Here is a 25,407-nt window from a genome sequence, read left to right on the forward strand (position 1 = left end):
GTGTGTACTCATCCCTGAGCTGACCTGTGAGAACAAAGCAAGTTGTACAAAGAGGCAGCTGTAGGTACGGTAGAGCTTCCCTGTGCCATGCAGGGTTGTCTTCCCTAAAGCATTGGCTGGCTGGGAAAATGGATGCAGGTGTTCTGCCAGGATTTTTGTGCACAGATGAACCACTGTATGCACCCGGTAGGCTGCAGGGGGGGGCGCGGGGGTAACATGATGGAGCACGCTGATCCCACTGCACAGCCTGTATGCTTGGTTTTCTCTTTGGGAAATACTGGACAGGAATGTGGGAAACCTTAAACAGCAGGGCTAGCAAGTGAGTTCACAGCCAAAAATTTGGTAAAAGAAGAGCAACATTATTTAAAAACTGAAAAAAATGAGCTTGTTCTAAGCTTGAGGCAAAGGTGACAGCAGAGTTGCGGTGACTTTGCTGTGCTTCGGCAGCTGTGCTGCAGTAGCAGTGCTCGCCTGCTGCAGGCTCTGCTGCCACAGCTGGGCCAGGGCAGCAGAAGGCAGGCCCTGCTAATCACCTGCTGCTGGAAGGTTAGGAAGTGGGACAGGAAGGCAACTGAAGTGGAATTTTAATTGCCTTCCTTTCATCACAAGCAGGGTTTACTTCAGGCATCCTGCTGCTACTCTAATAGGGCACACTTTGGCCTCGGCCAGCAACCCACATGCATGGGGCTCATGGCCTCAGGGCTTTGCTTGGAGGCCATTTGAGGGCTCTTCCAGCAAAACTGACTACCCTGGGTTATGCTGGTGCTTCCCCAGCTGGCTCCCTGCCCTGCAGGCTGGAAATCACCATCCCCTCAGCAGCAGAACAGGCTGTGTAATGTAGCCATGCCTTGGCTGCTGCTCACACGTGAATCTCTTGGACTAACCTGGCAGTGAAGGAAAGCTTGTGCTAAGGCTGTGCCAGGCTGTGCACTCAGGCAGAGTGTTCCAGGCTGTGCCAGCTCTAACAGGGCACAGCAATGGTAATTGAGGCCTTACACCATTTCAAACATTTACTTGGTGAAGGAGATCTGAGCCTTAAGTCATGCTAGAGAAGGTCACTGCACTGCATCTGCCTAGCAGACACACACTCCTGCAGCTACAGCTGACCTCCAGTGCAGCTGCACAATGCTAATGAGAAACCCCAGACCTCTGCTTTACTTGAAGTACTGGAAAACAGTCACAGCTTAGCGGTCCTTCAGCTATTTGGGGAAGGGAGGGATGTATAAGTTTAGGGAAAAAAGCAAGGTTTGGTATACTCTGGCCTAAAGGATCTGGCCTTAAGAATCTGACAAGGGAAAGTCCTGTAAATTAAAGAAAACAAAGGTCAAAAAAACCAGAAAACAGAAGTGGATTTTTCACAGTGATGGAAGTCACAGGTGGATCCTCACTGATTAAGCTGTTATGAGGCATATGGAGATGAGTAAGAAGCAACCATCAAACCATAAACCAAAAGGGGTCTTTGAACTTTTTTAAGACTGTAGGCAATGCTCTATATAATAGTTTTATTAGTACATAAGGGAAGGCCTAATAAACCTGTAATGAATCCATTACATTTTGGTATAGAAGATAATGTGCTTGGTAACTTAAAAGTTTAAAAAAAATTACATTACCAATGGTGCTGTAAAAGATAAGTTTAGGAGACAAGTCTAGAATCAAAAATTATCTTGACCAAGTGGAAAAGTGAGGTCAGCAGAACTACAGCTGCAAACCTGCAGTGTGCTGGGGTTTGGGTTTTTTTCTGATCTTCTGCTCCAGAGGTGTGCCACCAGCACAGAAGACCAATGTAGCTACACAGTGAGGTGTGTCCCTTCACAGGCCAGAAAAGGGTGTCTGAAAGGTTTGTTTCTTCTCTAGAACTACAGTTTTAACTCAAGATCCACAGACGACAACCACACCTTGCTCTTTCCTAGGTTAATACCAGGCATTGCAGTTCAGGCCTGCTGCACAGGCTTTGGCTAAACTCTCCTGGCATTATCATTCTCTTTTCTCCTTCCAGAGATCCTTCTGGGCCCAGCTGGGCTTTTGGCATGCTTTCTAAGAAGCAGATTCCTGGAGCTGGAGCCCTGAAAAAAAATCAGGTAATGGGATCTCTGTTGCTGTAAACACGTTCCTACATCCCTGAGAGATGAGCTTTCCTCACCCCACCTCTGCCCCAGCAAAATCTGGTTCATTGTCTGTGTGCAGACAAACAGCACTGCACACTGGATGCCAGGGGACTGGTCCAGCTCAGCTCCAGTCCAGGCTGGCAGACTGAGACAACTCAACAGCAACCAGTCAGGAAGTTTTGTGCTCAAAGCAGCAGGCGAAACTGCAGTTTAAGACTGCCACAGACTCACTGCAGGATTTCAGGTGACATCTCCAGGTTTTCAGCACCTGCAGAATTAGGGCAGGAATTCTCCTGCTTCCATCCTCTGGCTGTGGGATTTCTATATCCCAGGAGTTTCACAGCAGGGTCCATCATCCAACACAGCAAGAGCCTTGCTGCAGAGGACAGAAGCACAATAGACATTTTATATACATAGCACTAGCTACTCACTGCTCCTCCAGGGAAAGAGCAGTTTCTCTGAGCAGAGTGGAGCCCAGCCTGCTCCCCCTGGCTTGGGCTCCATGAAACAATGCTTTTGGTGTTGCAGGCCAATAGGAAGCCCCTAGCATCCTTCACTGAGAGTCACCTGCTCCCCCAGGCAGGGGGCAACAAAGGTGCCAGGCAGCTGTGAAACAGAGTCCCATGCCAGAGTAGCAGATTAACCCTTCACAGATGTGCAGCCAGCACAAAGCAAAAGAAGCAAGAGGAGGGGAAACAGCTGGAAACAGCAAGAGCTTGGAAGTGTTTATGATTTACAACTAAATTAACAGCAACAAAAAGTTGTGATCCCTGGAAAGCTTTAATTAGCTGTTGGTTCTGGAGGTGGTTTACCATCCCAGCTGGGATGATGCTGGGGTTTTTTTCCCCCTGCTGTGGTGTGCTGGACCACCAGCCAGTAGCCAGCACTGGCCAGGCTGACCATGGAATAAAACCCAAGGTCAGGGCTGGGGCACAGGCAATGCATTTGCTTCTCAGCACTGACCCTGAGGGTCTTCTTGTTGGATGCTTCCTTCCCTGTAAGCAGAACTTCACATATCCCATGGGCTCCAGATAGTCTTTCTTACCTGTGACTTTTGCAGCCAGACAACTTCAAATGCAAATGTTAAGGGAAGGAAGCAAAGCCACCAGGGCCCCAGCTGGGGCTGGGAACCCAAGACATACAGTGTTAAACACAGCATCATCCCTCTCAACCAAAATAAATAGCAACACATGCTTCAGTCACAAGTGAATGACATCAGCATGACATATACATATATAAAGTGCTTTATTGCAGCATCAGATTAAAGAATTCTTCTCTGTGAAATTTTGTAGGAATAAAAGACATTTTATATATATATATTATATATATAAAAAACCAATAAACTTAGAGAGTGAAAGCTTAGAGATTCATCACTTAAATAGCAGTGGGCTTGACAGAATTTTTGAGGGGATATAAAAATAAACACTTGCTCAATGTCTACTTTTCTCATGGTGTTCTGCAAAGCCTCATGGTGCGTAAGGTGCTTGTATGAGGAACAACAGTGCTTGTTTCTCATGCTCCAGTTTGTGCCTGTATTGTCCAAACCACAGAGGCAGCAAAGCAGAACAGCTACTTGGCTCTCAACTAGCTTTTGTGTGGACATCAGGGAAGGGGGGAGTATCAATGCAAGAAATTTTTTTACTTGCCTTTGGACAGGAACTCCAGTTCTTACAGAAATTACAAGGTTTTTTTCTGGGGGTTAGACTGGTTGACACAGCCAGAGTAAAGAGGAGGGTAAAATCCTGGGTAACACTCTCACTGTAAGAGCACTTCCTTAGAGAGCAGCCAGCCTAACAAACAAATTAGCTGAGCTTTTGCAAGTCTTCTTCAAGAAAGGCCGTTGGTAAAAGTCCTGCTTCCATGCTTGGGTCCAATACTGAACACTAGGCACATTCAACAGGAGGTTGTTTTAAAGAAGTCTGCACTGATGGTAAATAAACTCCACTGGAGTTTGATGAAGTTAATGATGGCATATGGCATGCAAATGGAAATGTGCTCTGCTGAATGACTGCAGCTCACAAGCTCATCCTTCCATGGCTTCAGACACTCATGGCTTCATTTGCATCCATGTCTCTTGCTGAGGGTCCCTGGCTCCCAGAGCCAAGCCACCAGATCACTGTCACCCCCTCTTGACCACCTCTGTATGACCTACCTCTGCCAGAAACCAGCGAGTGAATGACCATCTGGGCCAGAGAACATGCAGTGATCATGAAAATGTTCCAAGGTCTAGGTCTCCATCCATGCTTATTTGGTTCTCTTCCTTCTCACCATTTCCAGAACAGTGGTCATCTCAGACTGCATGTCTGTAGGGAAATGGATGATGTCTGCCTGTATTTTGATAGAACCCATACCCAGAGTCTAGGGGCACAAGGGTGTAATAACAGTTGAGTAAGAATAATTCAGCGATAACTTCATTAATACTTCTGTTTTACCAGCTATGAAGTCTTAGATATGGATGACCAAGGATGCAATATTCTGTCAGTAACCAAGGCAAATAGAACAACATACACACAACAGATACAAAGACACCCCCAAAAGACTCCCCAAAGAGCTTTCAGACCAAGAATATTCACTGAGGCTGGAGAAAGCTCCTGTAAAAAGGACAGACAGTACAGGATGGTCAACTAAGGACCTGTGCAACCAGTTTTTTGGTTCAACAGTGCCCTGCAGAAGTACATGAAGTAGCTAGCAGCCTTGCATGAAACCTCTAGAGTAGAAATGACTCCATTCTTCTTTATGTGTGCTTGACATTTATTTCCCCTGATGCATAAAATTTCTTAAATAAAAGTTTATTATTTTCTGCCAGTTCAGCAGCTGAATGTCCAGAGACAAAGGTGCTCAGCCTAGTTTCTCTGCAGAAAAGCTTCCAAAATATACTGGGAGACACTGCCACGGACCTGTGAAAAGCCGAATAAAATCCAGGCCAAGATCAAAGAGCCAACAGAGAGCATCACGATCCCTGATCTGTGGACACCAGGTATTGACATTATTAGCCCGTGTGTCTTCCATCTCTGGAGCCTCCCTTGTGAGCCTGGCCTGGAAGTGAGCCCGAGGGCTCCATGGCTCGGTTTGTCTGGGCTGCCTGCAGGTGGGGACCTGGGCAGACACAGAATGGAGCAGCTGGGGACATGGGCAGGGAGCAGGGCTAGCTTGGCTCAGTGCTTTTTGCTCCTCAGCAGCAATGGCATGAGCAGCGGCCAAGGTGCCTCCTGCCCCTGGCAGGGCTGTGAGTGGGAAACACAGGACTTTCTTTTGGTGCTCCTGAGACCCTCTGGGGACTGCCAAGGGGCCAAGGTCTGGTAGAGGGCTAGCGCTGACTTGCACAGCTGCTACCACTCTGTTCCTCCAAGCACCAGGGCAGAGGGGCTGAAATGCACACAAGGTGGTGTCCCCATGCTGACCTCCTCTGAGGTCCACCTATGTGTAGCTTTGGCAGCCAAAACCCTGGTGGCTAGGCAATTTCACCAAGCAAGCCCAGGCAGCCAGTCTTCCTCCTGCCCCACAGCCCACTCCCCAGACCCATAAGCCTTTCCTGCTCTTTCCCAAGCATGCATGCACAAACCCAAGGATGGGGGGCCCTGCTCTGTATGCGTGGCTGGAACAGCCCTGCACTCTCTAGGAAGACCTACCCCCAGTTTCAGACATAAACCAGCATGTGCCAGGGCAGGTGTACAGACCAGGGCAGGCAGCCATGCCTGCGGCAGCTCCTCAGATGTGATGTGAAGCCAGCAGGAGCTGAGCCCACTTCACCCTGTGCTCAGCTTTCAGGCTGCATTGAAAGGTCATAGAGAATAAAAGCAGACAGGAGCAGCCCCTCGCTCCCTTTATACCTCCCAGCCCCTGCTGCTTTCCACATGCCAGGCCAGGAGCCCTGGACTGCAGGACTGCCCTGGGTGGCACGGCAGGGACTGCTCCACAATAACCTCCAGCACCCTCAGAAATCGGAGAGACACTCCTCTGAGGGGATGAGACAGACGGCGCATCCTCCCCGTTTTGCCTGGCACCACTGAGGAGCCCGTGAGCTACTCAGGGAGGGTCAGGGCTGGCCAGGCTGCGCAGGGACGCCAGCCAGTGGTGGTTGTGGCACCTGTGGGAGTGGCTGTGGCTAGTACTCCTTGGCCTCCTGCAGCTGGGACAGGTACTCCTCCTCGGCGGGGTTGTCGGCACACCGCTGGCCATTGTTGGGGGGCCGGACGGCATGATACCGGCTCCAGTCACCCTTGCAAAGGATCCAGGGCAGCATGTCCACCTTGTAGTGCAGCTCCGGAGAGAACTCGGTGCTGATGAGGTTGGGGACGCCGGCCCCCTTGCCGCGGGTGATGAGGCGGGTGTGCTCGTCGTAGCAGCAGTGCTGGGCAGCCAGGGTGGTGCTGTCCAGGGAGAGCATGGAGCGCAGGCAGAAGCGTGCCGTGGGCTTGTAGATGTCCAGGCGCTCCTTGGGCCCGCTGGCATCCCGCCATCGGAAGCTCTTGCCCCGCTGCTCGTCGCGCAGGTTGACGGCGCTGTAGACGGCCTCCAGCGGGTAGGAGCAGGGGCAGCTGGGCAGGTCCGTCAGCACCTTGCTCAGGTACTTGGTGAGGAAGTCGCTCTTGCAGTTCAGCCACTTCTCACAGCTGTCCACCTCTGGGGAGGGTACCAAAAGGGTGAGGGCATGCACGCTCTGCGCCCCACTTTACCCAGCAGACATTTGCCTGAAGCCACCCCAGCACCACCAGCGGAGCCTGCAGCCACCAGGCAGGAGCAGCCAGGCTCTTGGGATGAGCTGGAGCCAGGCTCCACTCCCAAGGCAGTGACAGAGGGAGGGGGTTTTGTGCTGGCAACATTTTCTTATGGGAGAAGGCACGTAGCAGGCTGGCTTCAGCCACTGAACCCTAAAGCTGTGTTGTACCAGGACTGTGGGAGCAACTGGATTTCCCAGCATGACCACTGAAGCCTGCATATGGCAGTGGTTTGGGTGACTTGGTCTGGACACCAGACACAGGATCCCTTGGCTGAGCCCTGAACCCTCCCCACCTGCCAGCTACGACCCTCCCAAGGTCTGTCACTGAAGCCCCCAGTGCAAAGCAGAGGCTGACCTGAGTTGAACAGCTCTGTGGTGTTGTCGCTTTTGAAAGGTGTCTCCTCTGTGGGGAAGACCATCTCTCCTTCTGCTCCTTGAGACAGAAAAAAAAATCCAAAACAAAGAACCTGGCTGAACACGGGAAGAAAGGCGGTTTTTCCCTCTGTATGTGCGCCAGACACCACCCATCTCCCAGCCCCACTCCTGCCACTTCTTTGGTAACATGGCCCTGTGATTGGAAGGAAGGGCCCGCAGCAAGACTGGCCCAACAGAGGCTGTTGGTTATATAAATCCCTGTGGATAGAGCTGGCTCTCAATATGCCTCAGGAGAGGATTTCAAGCTCCCAATATGAGAGAGGTGCAAGAAGTCATACACCAAACTTAATGCCAGCTCTACCACCCCTTAGCCCCACACAACTGCCTGGGGAGTCATGAAGCCCAATCATGGCTTCTTTGGGGAAACAAAGCCCCATGGTCATTTGCCCTGATCACATTAAACATAACTAATTCTTGAAGCAAGAGCAATGCCCGGCCTGCAGCAGTGGGGAACCAGCCCACATCAAAGTCAGACAGTGGCCAAGGACTGTTCTGGCCAGGAGCTCACCAGGGCAGTGTGTCAGATCGCAGGTCCTCGACTCTGTCGCTGTGCAGGCATAGCCACAGGACCGGGTCCTCTTCTGGTTGCCACTGCCACAAGTGATGCTGCAAGGGGACCATGGGCTCCACTCCTCCTCATCTTCATAGTCTGTGCACAGCAGGCAAGAGGCAGAGAGTGACAGATCTCAGCAAAGCTTTAGCAGCAGGGGAGACAGCAGCCACCTGGGACCTCCCTCAGCTCTCCCTCCATCCCTGAACAGAGACATTGCTGCCTGGGGCACACGGAGGTGCCCAGCCATGCAGTGCCAAGGGCCAACCCCATCCTCACTGCCAACCCCAGGGAAGCAGCCCTTAGCAAAGGCTCTCATTCTCACAGCTTTGCTCCCAATCATACCAACCCAAACAGGTATTGCTGCCCACCCCCACACGGCCTAGCACACTGGCCATGATGCTGAACACCACATATTAGCAAAGGCTGGCTGGTTCTGGGGTCATGGCCAGGAAGCTGCAGGGGGGAGCTGCTGTGGTGCCCCAGCCCATCTGCCCACCAGAATCTGCCATCTAGCTCTCTGCAGATCCTCTCCTGGGGTGAACCCAGGTCTGTGGAAAAGGCTTCTGACACTGATGTCACTACAGGGACCTGAGTCAATGGCAGCAGCACTTGTCATTAAACATTTATATTGTATGTCTCATCTGAGCATGCCTTCACTAGAGCCCATGCTCCAGTGTGACTACGTGTAAGGACAATTCCCGCTGGGACACTGGCATGTCTGACTGCTGGCAGCCCTGGCTGAGTGTGCTGGCCTTGCTCCTTGGCATGCTTATTTTGTAAGTAGGAGCTGAGCACCAGCGTGCTGTGATCCCTGGTGCAGGGCTGCAGGCCAGGCAGGACAGTGCAGACCTGCATTGCTGGTCTGCAGGGCAGCTGCACATGCCAAGAACTCACCATAATTGTATTTTTCCTTAAAGATCCAGTTTTTCTGCCCAGGCCATCGCTGGTCCCAGTTACCGCCTACTCCACTGAGCATGGACTCCTCCTCCTCATAATCTGTTGTGTAATCTTCCTCTTCATCATCATCCTCTTCTTCTTCCTCCCTGTCCCCTACATCCATCTTGTCATCCTCTTCCTCCTCTTCCTCATCTTCCTCCTCCTCCTCCCCCTCAGCAGGGTCAGTGTATTCCCAGAAGAGGGGCCAGAATAGGTCCTTGTGAGACAACCACTCAGAGGATGTCAGAGACCAGTCGTTGCTTGTCTCCTTCAACAAGTCCATCTCCATCTCAGCCTGAGGATCATCCACCACTTCAATGGTCACCTGGTGGGCAGATATGAGGCAAGGCAGTGAGCTGGGGCACAGCTCTTGGACAGACCTGCCAGACCATGCCCTGGCTCCCAGCCCAAGCAGCCGCAGACACTCAGGGCTGCAGGACCATATGAGGAGCGCAAATGGCATCTCCTCATCCAGAGGGACTGAGCAGGGACAGAGTGGGAAGCACGGGGTAGCTGGTGGTCACCCACAGGGGCCAATGTCACCCTCAGAAATTGAGGGGTCCCCCATGGGGTTTACCCCTGCTCTGTGAAGAGGGGGTGGGGAGGCCAGGGGAGAGGCTCTGAGCAAATTCCTCAGTCAAGGAGCTTCTCCATGCCAGCTATCTGCAGCTGGTAGTCACCAAGAAAACAGATGACAGTGGCCACACAGACCCTGCTCATGAGATCTTTTCTCTCAAGGAACCAAATGAGGCTGGAGAGCACCACTTTCACCACAGCGCTCGCCCACAAACCCCCGTGGCCCTCCCAGACCCACTCCCTACCTGGATGTTGGGGTTCTGGGCACTCAGGTCCACATTGGCCAGCCCCGGCAAGTTCTGCAGGTCCAGCATGAAGGGCAGGCTCTCCTCCTGGCCAGCACCGCTGGGCTGGGGCAGCACTGGGCTCCTGGCAGCCTGCTGAGCCAGCCCTCTGCGCCTGTGCCGCCGCGGGCCAGCCTGCCCGCTGCGCCTCAGCCCCCGCGCCCTGCCCGACAGGGGCAGCTCCTCGTCCCCAGCTGAACGGGGGCTGGATGCTGCTGACACCTGCAGAGGGAAGAGTCAGAGACAACAGCTCTTGGCAGTGCTGGTGCAGGGCAGGGAGCAAACCACTACCCAGAGAGATGGGTCTGGTCTCCTGCCCCAAACAGTTCCTCCACCTCGTCTTACTGCAGGATCAGGATAGCAATTAACATGTTAATCAATCAAGTTAATACCAAGTGCCCTGTGCTGTGCCAGGGCTCAGTTCTGCTGCACCTGAACCTACAGGTCTGTTCAGACTGGTACTCTCAACAATGACCACCCTCCCTGCACTCCTCTGCTGTCCCATTGACCATCTTGGCTGGCTTTCCACTTCTCACTCTCCCTTTTTAGCTATTTCTCAGTCCCTGGAAATGGGTTAACAGCAAGGGTTGTGTCTGGTTACAGAGTTACCACAGGTCATGTTTAATACTTTTATATATTTATATAAAAAGTTTACAACCAGGGCTTTATGACAAAGGGGAAAACCTCACCCAAATACATTGTTCTGTGGTATTGGTATTATTAGGGCAGATGACTTCAAGCAGCACAGGTTTAATTGAAATTTCTAATGGTGCCCAAAAGCTACCACAAAGACAGAAAGAAACTGCTGGCAGATATAACCCAGCCACCTTTAGCTCTTTGGGAAAGAGAAGATTCCCAGCCAAACAAGTCAACAAAACTCACTTGCGAGTGCTGCCAGTGGCTCTCAGTGCTGCTGCCCCTTCAGGGGCACATGGCTAGCCCTCCAGTCCCAGGAGGAGCAGGGCTAGCAGACAGGGAGCCCTGCCCGAGAGGCAGCACAGCCAACGGGGGGCAACGCTGCCAAGGACTGCTCCCCGGGCTCCCCTCGTCCCGCACCCGCACCAGAGAGCAGCGTGACTCCAGGGGCCAGCGGGCTCCAGTGTGCCCAAGAAACCCGAGATGGGAACAACTGGCAAAGCCCCCCCGAGGCACGGGCGGCCCTGGGAAGGTCTGCAGGGCCCCGCAGCTCAAGGCTGAGAGCAGAGGTGCCCGAACTCCCGGCATCTCCGCCAGCGTCTGCCTCTTTCTGGCTGCCCAGCTGAAACCCCCTTTTGTTCCCAAGCTCTCACCCTTCGCATCGGCCCGGTCGAGAGCCGTGGGATTAACGAAGAGCACGGAGTGCCCCCTCCCCACAGCGCCGGGCGGGGGGGACGCAGAGAGGCATTTCTACCTGCAATTAGAGCCAGATGGTTTGGGGAAGGACTCCCCTCCCTTTCATCCTGATCACTGGAGCACTTCAAAGGCAGCTGGAGCCTAGCCAGACTCTCATGAGCGCACACAGCCCGTCCCCAGCCCTGTCCCTGTACATCAAAGCCCACGATCCCTCCATCCCCGGGGGAGGGAAAAGAGCAGCAGGGACGCTGCTGGTCCCTTGGCTGCTGCCCAGGGCAGGCTGAACGCAGGGAAGGGCCGGTGACAGACTTCACCAGATGGGCCCTGAGGAGAGAGGGCTGCAGAGAGGACAGAACCTGTGCTGCCCAGAGCGTTTGGGGCTCGCCCCTCTCCCTGGCCTGGAAGACTCCTGTGGCACTGCTGGTGGCAAACCTGAGCAGAAAGACCCCCCTGCATACACCTTCCCCTCCCAGCTCCCTCTGTCCCCATCCAAACCACAATGGTTTCAGGCAGAATGCATGGGAATGATGCCTGGCTCTGTCTCAGCCTAGTTCCCAGTGCCTTAGCCCCTTGCTAGGTCTCCTGTCATGTCCCAGGAGTCCTTGACAAGAAGCAAGGAGCCCAGGTGGAACAAAAACAGCAAAGGGGGCTGGGCAGGCAAACATAGCCATGTCCCAGTGCTGGCTGCATGACACTGCCTGCTGTGCTGGGTTTGCTGCCAGCTGCACATGCCCAACACAACCCCTGCACAAGAGACTGGCAACAGCCCTGAAAGGCTGGCGTTCCTGCTCAATTTGCAAAGAGCTTATTGGGCTGGGTAAGCTCGTGTCACACACAGCCCAAATTTAATACACATGGAAAGTGAGGTCTCCTCTAGCAACAAGATCTGAGCTCACCCAAGGACACCAGAGCAAGCAAGCCAGGAACAGACTCAAAGTCTCCAAATTTACACTCAGTGCCTAATTCAGATTTTACGCCCAAACAAGCTCAAGAAATTCAGAGTACTGTTCCCACAGGGAAAATGTAAAACTGCTCCAGGAGAACTGGCTGCAAAAGTGTTGCAGGGCAAACAGAACCCCCTTAGCTCCCAGATATTCTGGAGGCATAAGCATGACAGGGGTGACCACCCTGGATGGCCAAGAGCCCTTCAGCAATGGTCACTACAATGTACCACCCAACGCTTCCCTCCTGTTGGCATCTGCATCACTCTAAAAGTTTCTGGGTTAAAATCTGTCCCTGCATCAGATGTCCCTGCTGTCGAAGGCTCAGTGCCCTGCTCCAGACAGTCAATCAATGGATTTAACAAGCTCTTAGAAGGCCCAGTGCTCCCTCCAGGTCAGAGCATCCATGGCATCAGATGTGTCTTCTCCAAGTCATCGAGGGTCCCCTGACAGCCACACAAGCACCACCTGAGGTTTGCACCCCTGCTGCATGACACCCACCCTCTCCTCTGAACCGTCCAAGGAGCAGCTGGATAAAGCCACAAGGGTACAGCACAGCCACTGCAGTGGGCTAAGGGAAGGGAAGACTTTGCTTGTCCAGAGGGAACTGGACAAGCAAAGTCTTCTGGACACTATTCCCCTGCTCTCTGTAGAGCACAAGAGAAAGCCTGCAAACCACTGGAGAGCTCATCATCAGCAGCTCCCTTCTCCTTCCATCCCCATGGAGGCAGAGTGCAGTTCTGGGAAGCCATCCACGTCTTCCAGCTGAGTTCCAACCCTCTCCTGCAACCAGCCAGCACCAAGCAAAGGAAAAAGCTGAACAAGGAATTGCCACAGCTCTTCCTGTTTACACTTGGCATATCCTACCTGGCTGGGAATAAGGGTTCCCAGGGCAGGAACCTGAGAGAAACTCTGGGGCAGCACTCAGGAAAGAGTATGGAATTTCCATTTGTGAAGGTCGTGTTTTGACTGAAGGCTGTAAGCAGGGTCACACCTGCCTACCTACCAGCCCAGGAGCCCTTCCCACATAGTCCAGGCTGTCCAACATGTAGGAGTGACCACTGAAACACCTTGAGGCACAAGCTTAGAAGAGAAGTTTGGAAGGGGAAATAACTCATTAGCAATTCACCCCAGTGTCATGCTTACGTTGTACATAACATGGGCAACAAGGTGTGTGGAAAAGGAGTGGGAAAAGGCCACACATCATTGCTCTAGAGACCAAAAGCTGACATTTTTCCACGTCTAGTCCATACACCTCTATAAGAATAACTCAAAAATCTGGAGATGATGAAGAGAGCAGCCACAAAAACATTTCAAGGGATGGAAAGTCTTGTACAAGTCTTGTACAAGTCTTTTCCAGTGAAAGACTTGTACAATTCAATTTGTTTCTCATGCTGTAAAAAGAAAGCAATGACTCAGTTTTCCAGTTCTTTAAGGCAGTAATCCATCAGGCACCAGAGACTATAATCCAGAACAGAAACACATAATAGGAAGCAATGTGCCCAAGTCAAAGCCAAATAAATTTAACTGAGGAATAAGGATCATGCTTTTAATGCCATAGGTAATTAACCACAGGAACAATTAAAAAGAAAAGTGACAATTTTTCTTGTGGAGACTGCCAAACTCACATCACTGGGCTCAACACATGAGTACTGCAACTGCACTAGGGAAGAAATTCAAGGCTCTAGTAATTTCTTCTGCTCTTAAAATTTGTGATTTTGCTAGAAATGTCCATGGCTTTGAACTAAATCCGGATTAAGGAAGCAAATGATCAATGTTCATGTGCTGCAGCTCTTACTATTAGAGACATGTCATTTCAGTTTAAAACCTGAAAACATCATCAGACCAGTTCCTGTGCTGTGCTGCACTTTGGCAACCAGGGACACTGCCACACTGCCACTTACACAACTGCGGGCACTTGTCCCTCCAGCAGGTCCCTCAGCATTTCTGCAGGAGTTGCAAGCTGCCAGAGCACCCAACAGCAGTGCTCTTTGTAACTACAGAGCTGCCCCTCATCACGGGGTTAAACCAACCCAAGCACATTTGAGAGAGCTCCCCTGGCAGTGAAGCACTGCTAGAGCATCAGCAGCCAGTGGAGCAAGCAAGTCACCAGCACAGGACAAGCTCAGAGGATGCAGCTCCTACCCACACCTATCCCAAGCCAATTATCGAGCACATAAACTCATTCAACTTGAACCAAGGAAACCTGTGCCCACGGCAGCCAGATCAGAGGCAACATTCAGGCTGTGCTTTTGGCTTGTTAACACTGCAGTGAAGAAAATGACGTATTTGCTAAAGGCTGGTATCACACTGAGCTATAATTATAAGGAATGGGGGCTTTTGTTGCTTAATCATTACTGCTTGTGTTAGGTTTCCTTTGAACAGTTTTACCATGCTGTATTGAAACAAGAAACCACCAGAAGAACTATTGATCTTTTCCTGAATAGACCTTCCTTCTCTTTCCCCAAAGCTTTCCAACATTATTTTAAAATCTGTCTGTTGCAAACTTGCCCACTTATGAATTAGTCAAGTACAATTTTTTTTAATCATAAAACTTTTCTTTTTATATTCACCTAAATGAGCTGCAAGGATCTGGAGAAAGTATTAAAAAAAATATCTTTGGACTGAAACTGGGTAGGAACAACTCCAGAGTAGAATTTTACTATACAGCCGTACTATAAAGCTATGGAAGTAGAGAAGGCTGGTTGGTTGCATTAGAAGGAAGCCCAGCATTAGAAGGAAGCAAGTCTGGGGTTAGCTCTGAGGCTGCAGTTTGCAGGAAGGCTCATGGCAGTTTTTGCTGGTGGGATGGGGAGAAAGGGAGGTTTTTCGAATGCTAACAGGTAACACTGCTGTCTCTTTAAAATAAAGTAAGGTTGAACAGCAGGGTGATCACCAGGAACAAATGCAGTGTGCCATGATGCCTCCCTCCCACAGAACATGCTTTCTCCTCTATGAGGCACTGCCCAAATAAAGGGCATTTTTAGCCCAGCCAGCTGAAACCACCATGGCCTCCTGAGGGCTGTAGCTTGATCCTCCTGGCTCATAAGCCATCCACCAGCACATAACCTGTCTACTGGCAGGCTTTCAGCCAGATGGAAAATCAATGGGACACACATTAGACAAGTGACCTCTGCCACCCATCAGCTCATCACTCACTTAAGGGATTTCCCAGGGCCCCTGACAGAGCACAGCATCTTCTAGAGGCATCAAGAACTGAGTGGGTACCTACCAGATAACAGGGAAGGCAAACATGCCACTCAGTTCCTGTTACTGTCTGTTAGACCTTCTGAGCCACAGTCCCAGCCATCAGATCCAACACATTTAGACTTACAGGCAGGTGGCTTAGCAGGAGCTGTCACTCAGGATTTTGACATGTGAGCTCTGGAAGATCTGCCAGGGGTAATCTAAAGAAGTTAACATCTCCTGTTGCCTCCCTCTTCTTGTGCTCTGGGTTACACTCCTGCCCACAAAGGGGCTGTGGCACAGGAGAAGAGCAGAACCAAGGCTTCCCTAACGCTGTGCTATCCCCTCCACCTCAGGATCAACTTACATGGGTGCTGTGAGGGGGGTTGTTGGTGCTTGTTTATGTTGGTTTGTTCTTTTCTTTTAATAAAGACTCCCTTTTGGTTTTAGGGGAGTTCTACAAGGGCTCATGGAATAGACAAGGCACTCGGTTATCATGCTTACGTGGGCAGATCCTGTTTATGACAGACCAGCAGGAGCCAGCAGCAAACTGTGGGCTGTGCAGATAATTATTACGCCCTCATGATTATAATTTTCATTCAGTTATCAAAATACTTCAGATCATATGGTATCACTTTCTTTTCTAACTAGCTTCATTCCAACTGTCTTGGGTAGGGAGCTGCAGGAGGCAGCATCAAAGGCTTCCTCATGTTTCACATTTATTTTCATGTCTCACAGTTGCAACAACTGTAATCTCAGAACTCTTTCCAAGGTCGGTGACTCAGTTGCCCCTGAGGCAGAGCCAGCCCTGGAGCAGAAGACACCACAGCACGGAGAAGCAGCAGCATGCAGCACCATGAGGAGCAAGGACACAGCACAGCTGACTCTGTGCAAGACCAAAAAATGAGGAGGTCGTCCAGGCTACTGAGAATGCTCCTCACCATGCAGCCCACGGGCACAGCCCAGCTCCTCTCACCAGTCAGCTCTCCTGTGGGTGTGCTCATGAGTAACCTGCTCACGGCACCCTCATTCCCCTGATCTCTTGTGACACAAGGAGGAAAAGCAGCAGCCTTGTGGCCTTTCACCTCACCATGCCAACTGCTGACTTCCTCAGGCAGACCATGGTTGTTTCCCTGGCAGATGTTTCTCTACCATAAACATCTCCTCCCTGTTCAACACTGAGACAAATTTCTTTGTTTGCAAGGCTTCCATTTTGCAGACAAAGAAAATTACACACTCCTCAGGTAGCCTGGGGCTGGTCCAGGCATACTTGCGGGTCTCCCAGGCTGTGCTCGGAGAAGGCTCTCAGTTCCTTCTCCCCACTTGCCCCCGGGGGGAACTGGTCTGCTTTCTACACAGAGGAGCCACACAGGCCTTGGAGGAGCTGGAGCTATCCCTGGCACTGCTGATAGGTCCCAGCACAGCAAACGGGGCTGTCCCTGCACCAGAGACCCTGCCCAAGCACACAGGTCCCAGGGCAATCCGTGACGGGTGGTGGCTGCTGCAGGGACACAGCTGGTGGCAAGGCACCCAGTACTTGAAGATCCTGAGACTTCGGCTCAGTCATGGGCATGGGAGCAAGGCCCCCACAGAGACTGCATGGAGAGGTCCCCAGGGAGATGAACAGACACACATCCACATCCTCTGGTGCTCTCTGGCAAATGCTCCTGCTAGGGCACGTGGTTCCTGCTAACCCAGCTCAGCAGTAATACTCATAAGCTCCCAATGCATCAGAGGGAGTCGCTGCTAACTTGGTCCAGCTCTAAACCCCATGTGCTTCAGTAACCATTAACTTGTTCCAGCTGAAGATCTGCATTTGCTAGTCTGCACACCCTAACTCTCCCACTGCTCCAGCTGCTGTTTCCTTGCCTGCCGCAGCCCAGGCAGAACTACAAAAGGAAGAAACCCCAAATAGCCCAAAGCAGGTGAAGAAAATGACCAGCCCCGATCAACACCAGCCCCCCCAGCCGGCGTGAAGAGGTGGGGAGGGAATCGCAGGCAGGAGGGAGTGCAGGGGGCATGTGCTCCCCTTGTCCCACTAAGGGTGCACAGGCTGCCCCTCCATGCAAGCAGTGGGGCAAGGAATGCAGCCAACCAAACAAATGCAAATCCATCAGGGATCCCTGCAACAACAGACAAAATGGGTACCTGAGCCAGCCTTGGAGTATCTCTATGCCCTGCACAGGAAGGGATCCAGGCAGGGGTGCTGCATCTCATCCTCTGAAGGGGCAAAGCTGGGGTGACTCTGAGCCAGCAGTCCCTGCCCCAGCTGCTTGGCTGCAGCTCCCCAGCCTGGGGACAAGCTCAACTCCCCACCCCAGCCAGCTTTGATTTTAAGGAGCCAGCAGCCTTAGCATGTAATAAAAGCACACTGTCTCCAAGGGGAGGTGTTGGGAACTGCACACGTGAAGATATCTGTACAACACCTCGTTTCAGTGGAGGTGCTCAAGGTACAGCACAGTGCAGCTGGAATTCCATGTGATTTTGGCTGCTGTGGGAATGGCTGCAGGTGAAGGGGACGGCAGGGAGGACAGCAGGAGGAAGTGCCAAAGTGCTAAGGAAGAGAGGACATCCCAGGGAGGCAAAGAGATGTCGATTTTCCACGTGGGGCACTCCCACAGCACCTCCAGGCCATCCAGCACACACTGCCTCCCCAGCCAGCAGGTACCTGGGGCTCGGCTGCTGGGAAAGAGCCGGGGCTGCCTTGCCCACCCTAGGCCAGGGCTGCCAAGGCTGGGTCCTGAGTGCTAGATAACACCCTGAAAGACCAGGCACCCACCAGCTCCTAATGCAAGATAAACCCACGTTGATATCACCACCTCTTCCCTATATGCATGGATGTTCCCTGGCCATCTGCAGACAGGTCTCTAACCTGTGCCTGTCTTGTGGTGCCAGGGGACAGCAGAAGGCAGCAACTGACTGTGTTTTGTTCCCTCTGAAGTTGTATCCTTGCCCTAGAGACTAAACCAACCTGAATCCCAAGAGGCATTGGTACCCTTCATGCCAAGGGCCACCTAGGACTCAGAGCCAGGCAGGTCACCATAGTTTTGGTGTCCTCATCTCATAAGTACTGAGATGAAAGTACATCTCAGTACTTATGAAAGTACATCTCAGCTTCTCAGACAAGCCCCCAGAGCCCCTACACAGAAGGAACATGGAGAAACTGAATTGCTTAGAAGCAACACCATGCAAGCTGACTTTTATAGGTGGCCACATAAAAGCATCAGGCTGCCCAATGAAGGTTCCTTGAAAAAACATTCTACCAAAACAAACAAACAAACAAATAAAAAATAGTCTTACACTGCACTTTTGCAAGCTTCTGTCTGAAACAAATCCGATCTAACAATCTAACAAGGAAGCAATCTCTTCCTTGCTCCAGTATATTATACAAAACCTGAGCCTCTGGCTGATAAATTTGCTTTGAAGGAGCTGGACAGCACAGGTACACCTTGCTGGCCTGTCTGTATCTCAGACTGTCCTCAGGCTGCCCTAAGGGAAGTATCAGGCTTCTTGTTTTGAGGATTATTCTGAGAGGAACAGTACTTACTGCTATTGTTGGACCAGTTTTCACCCCCTACCCCTAAAACACTGACAAGAGCAATTACTCTCTAGCACAGACCCCACTGGGAAGGATCATGGCTTGAGGCAGGATGAGTCCCCCAGTTTGACTGTCTTTGAGGAAAGGGTCTGCAGGAGTTGGACAATTTTGGGAACCCAGAGAGAGTGTAGGGCAATACCCTGTGGGGCGATTTATGCCTAATCTCTTCCCCTACATGTGCCTTTTACAGGAACCCCTTTGATTGTAACAATGGGAACGCAGCAGACCTATTTGTGCAGTGAAAATGGAAGAAACCCCCTTGTCGGGCAGCTTCCCTACACCCGGCTCTCCTTTGTTTCTGCTGCTGTCTCAGCCCCAGGGCGGGAGGGTTTTCAACTGTGTTGACTAAGATAATTTGGCACTTCTCAAAAGGGAATTTGCTACAAAGGGCGAAGTACCTCCCTGCGCACAAAGAGCCCCTTTCAGAGCGGAAGGATGCTTCAGTGAACGTTTTGTACCCACAAATCCGACCTCCGCCAAGGACAAAGCCAGGGACAAGAACGCTTAATTGCTGAAGAAATGAAAAGGTAAAAAGCACATCCTCAGGCAAAATGACTCTGCTACTGACACAGCCTGCAGTGGCGGCGGGGATCTGGCTGTGCAGGCAGGCAGCACCGAGGCAGCTGCCCGCTCCCAGCGCAGCTGGGCTCTCCCGAGGAGGCGGCAGGAGCTCCCCGCAGGGCACACACGGGGGACACAGGCTGGAGATTCACGGCACGGCGAGAGGGCTCCGGGGAAACCGAGATGCTCTTCTTGGCCAGAGCCCAGGAGGAGTCAGGACGGAGCAAGAGCTGGGCGGGAGGCATGGGGCAGACCCCGCAGACCTCTGTGCCTGTGCAGCCCACCACCCCAGCGGCCTCCCCAAACCAATGTGGCCTCCCCAAACCAATGTGTCTAGGCTACATTAGGGCTCCCAAATGACAGGGCTACCCCGACTTACAGCCTCCCTACGAACTCCGCTCAAGCCAGCTGAGATTTCTTTCCCTTTAACACTTCTTTAATCTAGTACAGCCACACCACATCACCTTGGAGCTCCTTCACTCTGTCTGCTGGTATCTCTGACCAGGCATCACATCACTGCTATATAATTAATTGTTAAAGGATTTTTAATCAGGTGTAGACCTTTGGTTTTACAAGTAGCTTCCCATTGCTTTTCCCACTCCCTGGTTTAACCAGTAAATAATGTGTAGTGTTGTTACTGTTTCCTTATTTCTGAGGGGCCAGGAGCCAGTCATATCAGTTGCTGCACAAACCTACTGGTTTGCAGCCAACTCAGACTTTATGCTGTGCTTGATATTTCTTTTGTTGCCTTCCTTTATCTCTTATCGCAGATGCCAGATTTGCTTTGCTTACAGCCTCAGACCAGGGGAAATCCAACGGCAAGTTCCAGCCTGGATCTGCCCCCTGTCCCAGCCCTGCAGTAACATTTGGGGAGTTTGCTGACGTTGCTCTTGGGCACCTCTCTCAAGAGTGGTTCCCTCCTGCAAAAGAGCACTCACCAAGCCCACCAGAGCTGGACTGGGTGGCCTGGACCTTCCATAAAACACTGTTGGCTTGCTCTGCCTCACCCTGTCAGCACTGAGACGCTCCAACACACTATTCCTGCCAGCACGGTTATTCCTATGCACAACTACTGAAACTCTTGTGTCAGTTCACACAGATTTAATCACTCTGAACATTTACATTTGTAGCATGTTAGTACTGTGGCTGTTTTCTGTTTACCAGAAGAGCATCATAACTGATTGGTATCAGCTGGAAAGAATCCAAACATCTACTAACAATGTTCAGGGCCAATATTTTGAAATCCAGTGAGTTTATCAAAACATATTTTTCATTTTACCTCTTGACTTCATAAATAAATAAACCATTAAGTGATGTAATGAGCTGTAGCTTGTCTCCACAAGGGACACGAGCTTTTCCAAATATTGTTACCCAAATCTGAATAGCCACTTAACAGTCAGTGCTCCATCCTGCCACATTTCTGCCCACATCAAAGTACGACACATCCACCCGCAAAAGTGCTTCTTAAACCCCTGCTGTACACCCATCTGCTGTTTCTGAACCCACCTGCCTTCCCAAACATCACCAACAAACCTCCAAAGGAGCAGCTATCTTTTCTTGTTAGATTCAAGTCAAAGCTTGGAAAGAAAACCGCCTTTCAGCTTTTCCATCCTGTCTTTTCAACTTCTAGTCAAATAGATTGAAGAAATAGCAAAATATTCTCACTATATATGTTGTTTATGCTGAGCACAGTATTATTTGGGCAAAGCTTTGCTGACCTGTGTCATTGCTAAGACAATGTAAACACAAATACTTGCTCCTTTGGTAATGGCTGGAAATACTGGATCCTGACTGAGGTACAGGACTTCGGACATACCCTTAAGGCTAAGACCCAAAAATAAAGCATGTGTTCCCTACATCCTTCCTACAATAATAACACTTTCTATCTCAAAAAAAAAATTACTGATAAACTTATTTTCTAAACTATTTTAGTACGGAAGTGCAATTCTAAGGCTCAGCACAGATTACAAAAAATCCCATTCGGTTCTAAACCAAGGAAAAATGTTAGATTTAAACAAAGTTATTAAATTTTAAAAACTCCAAGTTATGTAATTGCTTAATGGTTTTGATTGTCTATCTGCTCTGCTCTGTCACTTCTATTTTTCTCCTCACAGCCCCCTTCATTCTACCCACATCTGTAGGGCATTACCCATAGTGTAACCAATACTCCAGCTGTGGCTGCCCTGCTGCCATAGAGACAGGACGGATCAGTGCTGCAACAGGAACCATCTGTATGTATGACCCAAAATCACTCTGGATTTTTTTTTAACCACCATGCTGCTGTGCTTGTGCTCTCTGCTTTAGTTCAAACAGCTGGGCATGACTACTCTCAATTGTCCCCTGCATGCACCAGAAACAGAGGATTTCATCCCAAAACGCAGCCAGGAGACGCATGCCAATACCTACTGCTTCCTCCCTGCCATGAGAACTGTGCCCCCAGTACTCTGAAGGATGCAGGGTGCACCAACAGACTGCCAGAGGAATCCATTCTTCAACTTCCTCCTTGCTCTGAACCTCCACCCTCAAACCTTTGCCCATACCCTTCTTGCATGTTTGTATTTCTGCAAGAAGCAAAGGTCCCGGGGACAGAGGCCGCGCTGTGTAAGTGCCGCGTGTGATCTTTGGCTGGCCGCACAACGCTCCCCATTCACAGCCATTCACAAACCGCGACTCACAGCAGCGCACACGCTCTCCCATGGATTTCAGATGTCAGATAAAAAGGAGCCTGAGACTTCGTTGCAGAGTCCCGCGGTGACGGCATGCACAACTTCCTAACAGCTTGTCCCTATCCTTGGTCCCTGCCACAGCGCTGCAATACCTTCCTGGATTTCAAGGGTAAATCCCTACTCCTTCTGCAGCTGGAGTCTGAGGTCACTCTGCCTGACATTTATTTGGCAATTGAAGCAGCATCTACGTCTATAGTTGAAGTTTCAGTAGCAAAGTACAGCACCAACATGATACTACCAGCAGTACAGCACATCATCCCCAGCAGCTCTCTTTGTAGCTGCTCAGTCCACACTCCACTCAAAACCATCACCAGGCTTGACTAGTGGTACTTGGCTGGATGCAGCCTGTGCCCTCTCTTGCCCCTTGGCCAAGCATTCAATTGGCAGATTCCCTCCTCACACTTGTACCCTGGACTTCTTGCTGGAATGGAGTTTAGCGCATCCAACAGGAGCTGCCAGTATGACTCCTCCACAGATCAGACCCCGTTTTGGCATTAACCCGCAATACGGGATATTCCCACCACTTTGCACCTCCTCTCCCAGTCTGACTGACACTGGAGATCAAATCTGCTGTTTTCCTTACTGCTGTGCATAGCCAGCGAGGACTGAGCTGCTCGTACTGTCCTGCTCAAAATCCTATAATCACTTTTCTCAATCATTCATTTCATCTTTTAGCAGCAGCATTCTTTCAAAGAGTACTTTTTAAACACAGCTCTACTGCCTGAATGACTTTTCCTCCAGAGAACAATTTCAAGATGGAAAACAGCTTCTTTTAACCATCCAATAGTCTTCCTTACTACCCGCTCTCCCGGTGGTTTCTTTTCCATTCCATTCCTGTCATCCCCATCAGGTCCCACCAGTTGGTTCCCAGTCTGATCAGTCCCTCATTGCCTGCTGAAGCTTCCCCTTCCACAATCCGCTCCCGGCACTGAGCGCAGGCCAGGATCCGGCACTCAGAGGAGCGAGAGGCGCAGCCCCGGGACATCCCTTCCTCCCGGCCGAGGGGCTCCCAAGGCCGCCTGTCCCGGAGGACAGTGCCAGGGCCAGGTTGCCGGGATGAGAAGGGAGCATGGCAGCTCCGGAACCTGCCCTAGGAGCGTTTCGGAAGGGAAGAGAGATGGTGGCTGAAATCTGTCGTGTCTTAGGTTTCTGGTGGAGGAGATTTGGCATTGACTGCCGCCGGACCCCTCTCCCCGACCTGGGATGCTTGCCGCCGGAGGCCACGAATCTTCCCGGGCACTGGGTCACAGCACTCGGCCCAGAACTCAGGAAGCCTAAAGCATCCCCTTTCCTTCAGCCTCTGTGCAGTGCGAAGACCTGAGGCTTCCCGAGAATTCCGCAGGCCAGGAATGGCTCTGCCCCTCAGCGAGTGAGGAAACAGCCGATAATGGGGATGGGGGGCTGCATTTCCCCGCTGCTGCTTCTCTCCACGGAGCTCTGGGCGGCCGAGCCGCGGGACACGTGTTGGATGCTGCCTCCCGTCCGAGATGCACAACTGCCTCCGAGGGACGGAGCCCCAGTGACCGCCCAGGTGCCCGGCTGCCCCCCTCAGCTTTCCCGAGCACGGGAGAGAGTGCAGAGGCTGAGGAAGAGCTCGCCCTAGCACCCTCCCGGCTTTCCGTATTTCCCCAAACATCGCCCTACCTCCGCCAGCTTGGAGCTCCTCTCCTTCGGGGTATTGCTGCGCTGTTTCCCCCTCACGGGTAGCCCTCTCACCGCAGCCAGGAAAGTTGTCAGGAAGACGAATCCCAGGATGAGCACGACTTTCCCTCTAATCAGAGGCATCTCTCCCTTCCTCTCTCCCAACCTCGCACGTCCAGGGCAGGCGGTCTGGCAGCACGCCCGCCCTTAATGCTCCAAATCCTGACCTCCGAGAGGAGCAGTAAAAACGTAAAAAATATATGTATCTTACATATATATATATAAACCACCGGAGCCGGGAAGTGCCGTGTCCCGCGGCAGGGGCCGGGGTAGGGTCCGCCGGCCCGGGCCACTCTGCTCCCTCTGATCGCTCTTGCAGTTTGCAGAGCACCTTCCGCTGTCGCGGCTCCCCCGGGTCGCCTGCCGGTACTGATGCTGAAGGATAACTCTGAAAAGCTTCACAAATGTGTGCGGGGAGGGAGGGAGGGAGAGAGCTTCGGCTCCCCACCCCACTTCCTAATCCTTTCGGCAATCCGATTTCTTTTCCTCCTCTTCTCCTCCCCTCTCCGAGTCATTCCCCGGTGCTGCCGCGGCTCTGCAGGCAACGCCGGGCACCGGAGGGCGGACGGGAGGCCGCTCGGCGGGGAGAGGCTCCTGCTCTCATGAAGCGCGGTCCAGCCCCTCCCGGGCGACCGCCGCGGCTGCCTGCCCCGGGCACGGCCCCGCCGCGCCCCTGCCCGGCTCGGAAGCTGCCGGCACTGCCAGACCTCCCCCCTCTCCCTCCGGGCGCTGCCCCCTCCGGGGCGCCACCGCCCGCTCCGCCCCTCCCCTCCCGGCCGCTGCATGGCCGGGGCGGCCGCCGCCCCTCCGCCCGGCGGTGCCCGCGGCGCGCTGCCCCTGCGGCGGGGTCGGCCCGGCCCGGGGCTCTTTGTTCCGCGCCTCGGCGGCGCCGGCCTCGCACAAGCCCCGCGGCACCGGGCGCTTCCCGCCGGGGCAGCCCCGCCGCCGCAGTGCCCTCCCGGCGGGGCGGGGCGGCCGCGGGCCCCGGCGGCTCCGGCCCGGCCGCACGAGGCGGGGAGGATGGAGGCGCTCTGGACGGAGGGGCGGGAGCGGGGACACGGCCGGGCAGGGGGCTCAGAGCCTCCCGCCGCGCCCCCGGAGAAAAGAGCTCGCAAAAGCCGCCCCTTTTCCCCCTTCTCCGAGCGCCAGGGTTGGGGCCGCTCTGCGGGAAGGGGGGACGGGCCCCCCCGTTCCGGTGCCGGCCCGCGATGGGCAGAAACGGGGCTCTGTGCTCCCCGGTGAAAGCCCCGGCTGTTCCCGAATTCCGGGAGAAAGTTTCTACCACTCAAAAGAAGTCTTTATTTAATGATCTGCTGTCTCCTGCGCCGGCAGCATCTTATCCAGCCCTCAAAGCCTGTTGGAAACATGGAGTGGCTGTTTATTTGGGGTGTAGATAGTATCTCTTCCAGCATTTCCACAGGCGTTCATGAGCCTATGAAGGAAATTAAGGAAAGAACTATGAAAAAATTATTAGGGGAGAACACTGAAAGGAGGTTTTGCAGCCTACTGAGAAGTGCCAGTGCTGGCACAGTCCCAGAAAGGGAGACCTAGAAGGGAAAACCCAAGATTTCTACAGCAGCCTGAGCACAAAGCTGCAAGTCACCTGGGCCCATTTGTGTACCCACAGCCAAAATCAGGACCTGCACCTCCTTTTCAAATACCAACATCTGGTTTATGCAGACTTAGGGCTGAGATGAATGGAAGGAAATGTTTAAAACAAGACACAAACTGCAAGACAGATGTGAGGTCAAGA

The 25,407-nt window shown here is 52.3% G+C and overlaps 1 protein-coding gene across 1 annotated transcript; it reads right to left on the bottom strand.

Moving 5' to 3' along the window:
- Positions 1–2,820: 2,820 nt before the first annotated feature.
- ISM2 (isthmin 2) lies at positions 2,821–24,360 on the bottom strand. Its single transcript, XM_018907374.3, has 6 exons — positions 23,598–24,360; positions 9,571–9,831; positions 8,708–9,074; positions 7,769–7,909; positions 7,181–7,258; positions 2,821–6,728 (listed from the first exon to the last, which is right to left on the bottom strand). The coding sequence occupies exons 1-6, from the start codon at positions 23,736–23,738 to the stop codon at positions 6,211–6,213; spliced, it is 1,506 nt and encodes a 501-aa protein (XP_018762919.1). The 5' UTR covers positions 23,739–24,360; the 3' UTR covers positions 2,821–6,210.
- Positions 24,361–25,407: the final 1,047 nt, after the last annotated feature.

The sequence above is a fragment of the Serinus canaria genome, chromosome 5 (genome assembly GCF_022539315.1).
Source record: "Serinus canaria isolate serCan28SL12 chromosome 5, serCan2020, whole genome shotgun sequence".
NCBI classification, from domain to species: domain Eukaryota; kingdom Metazoa; phylum Chordata; class Aves; order Passeriformes; family Fringillidae; genus Serinus; species Serinus canaria.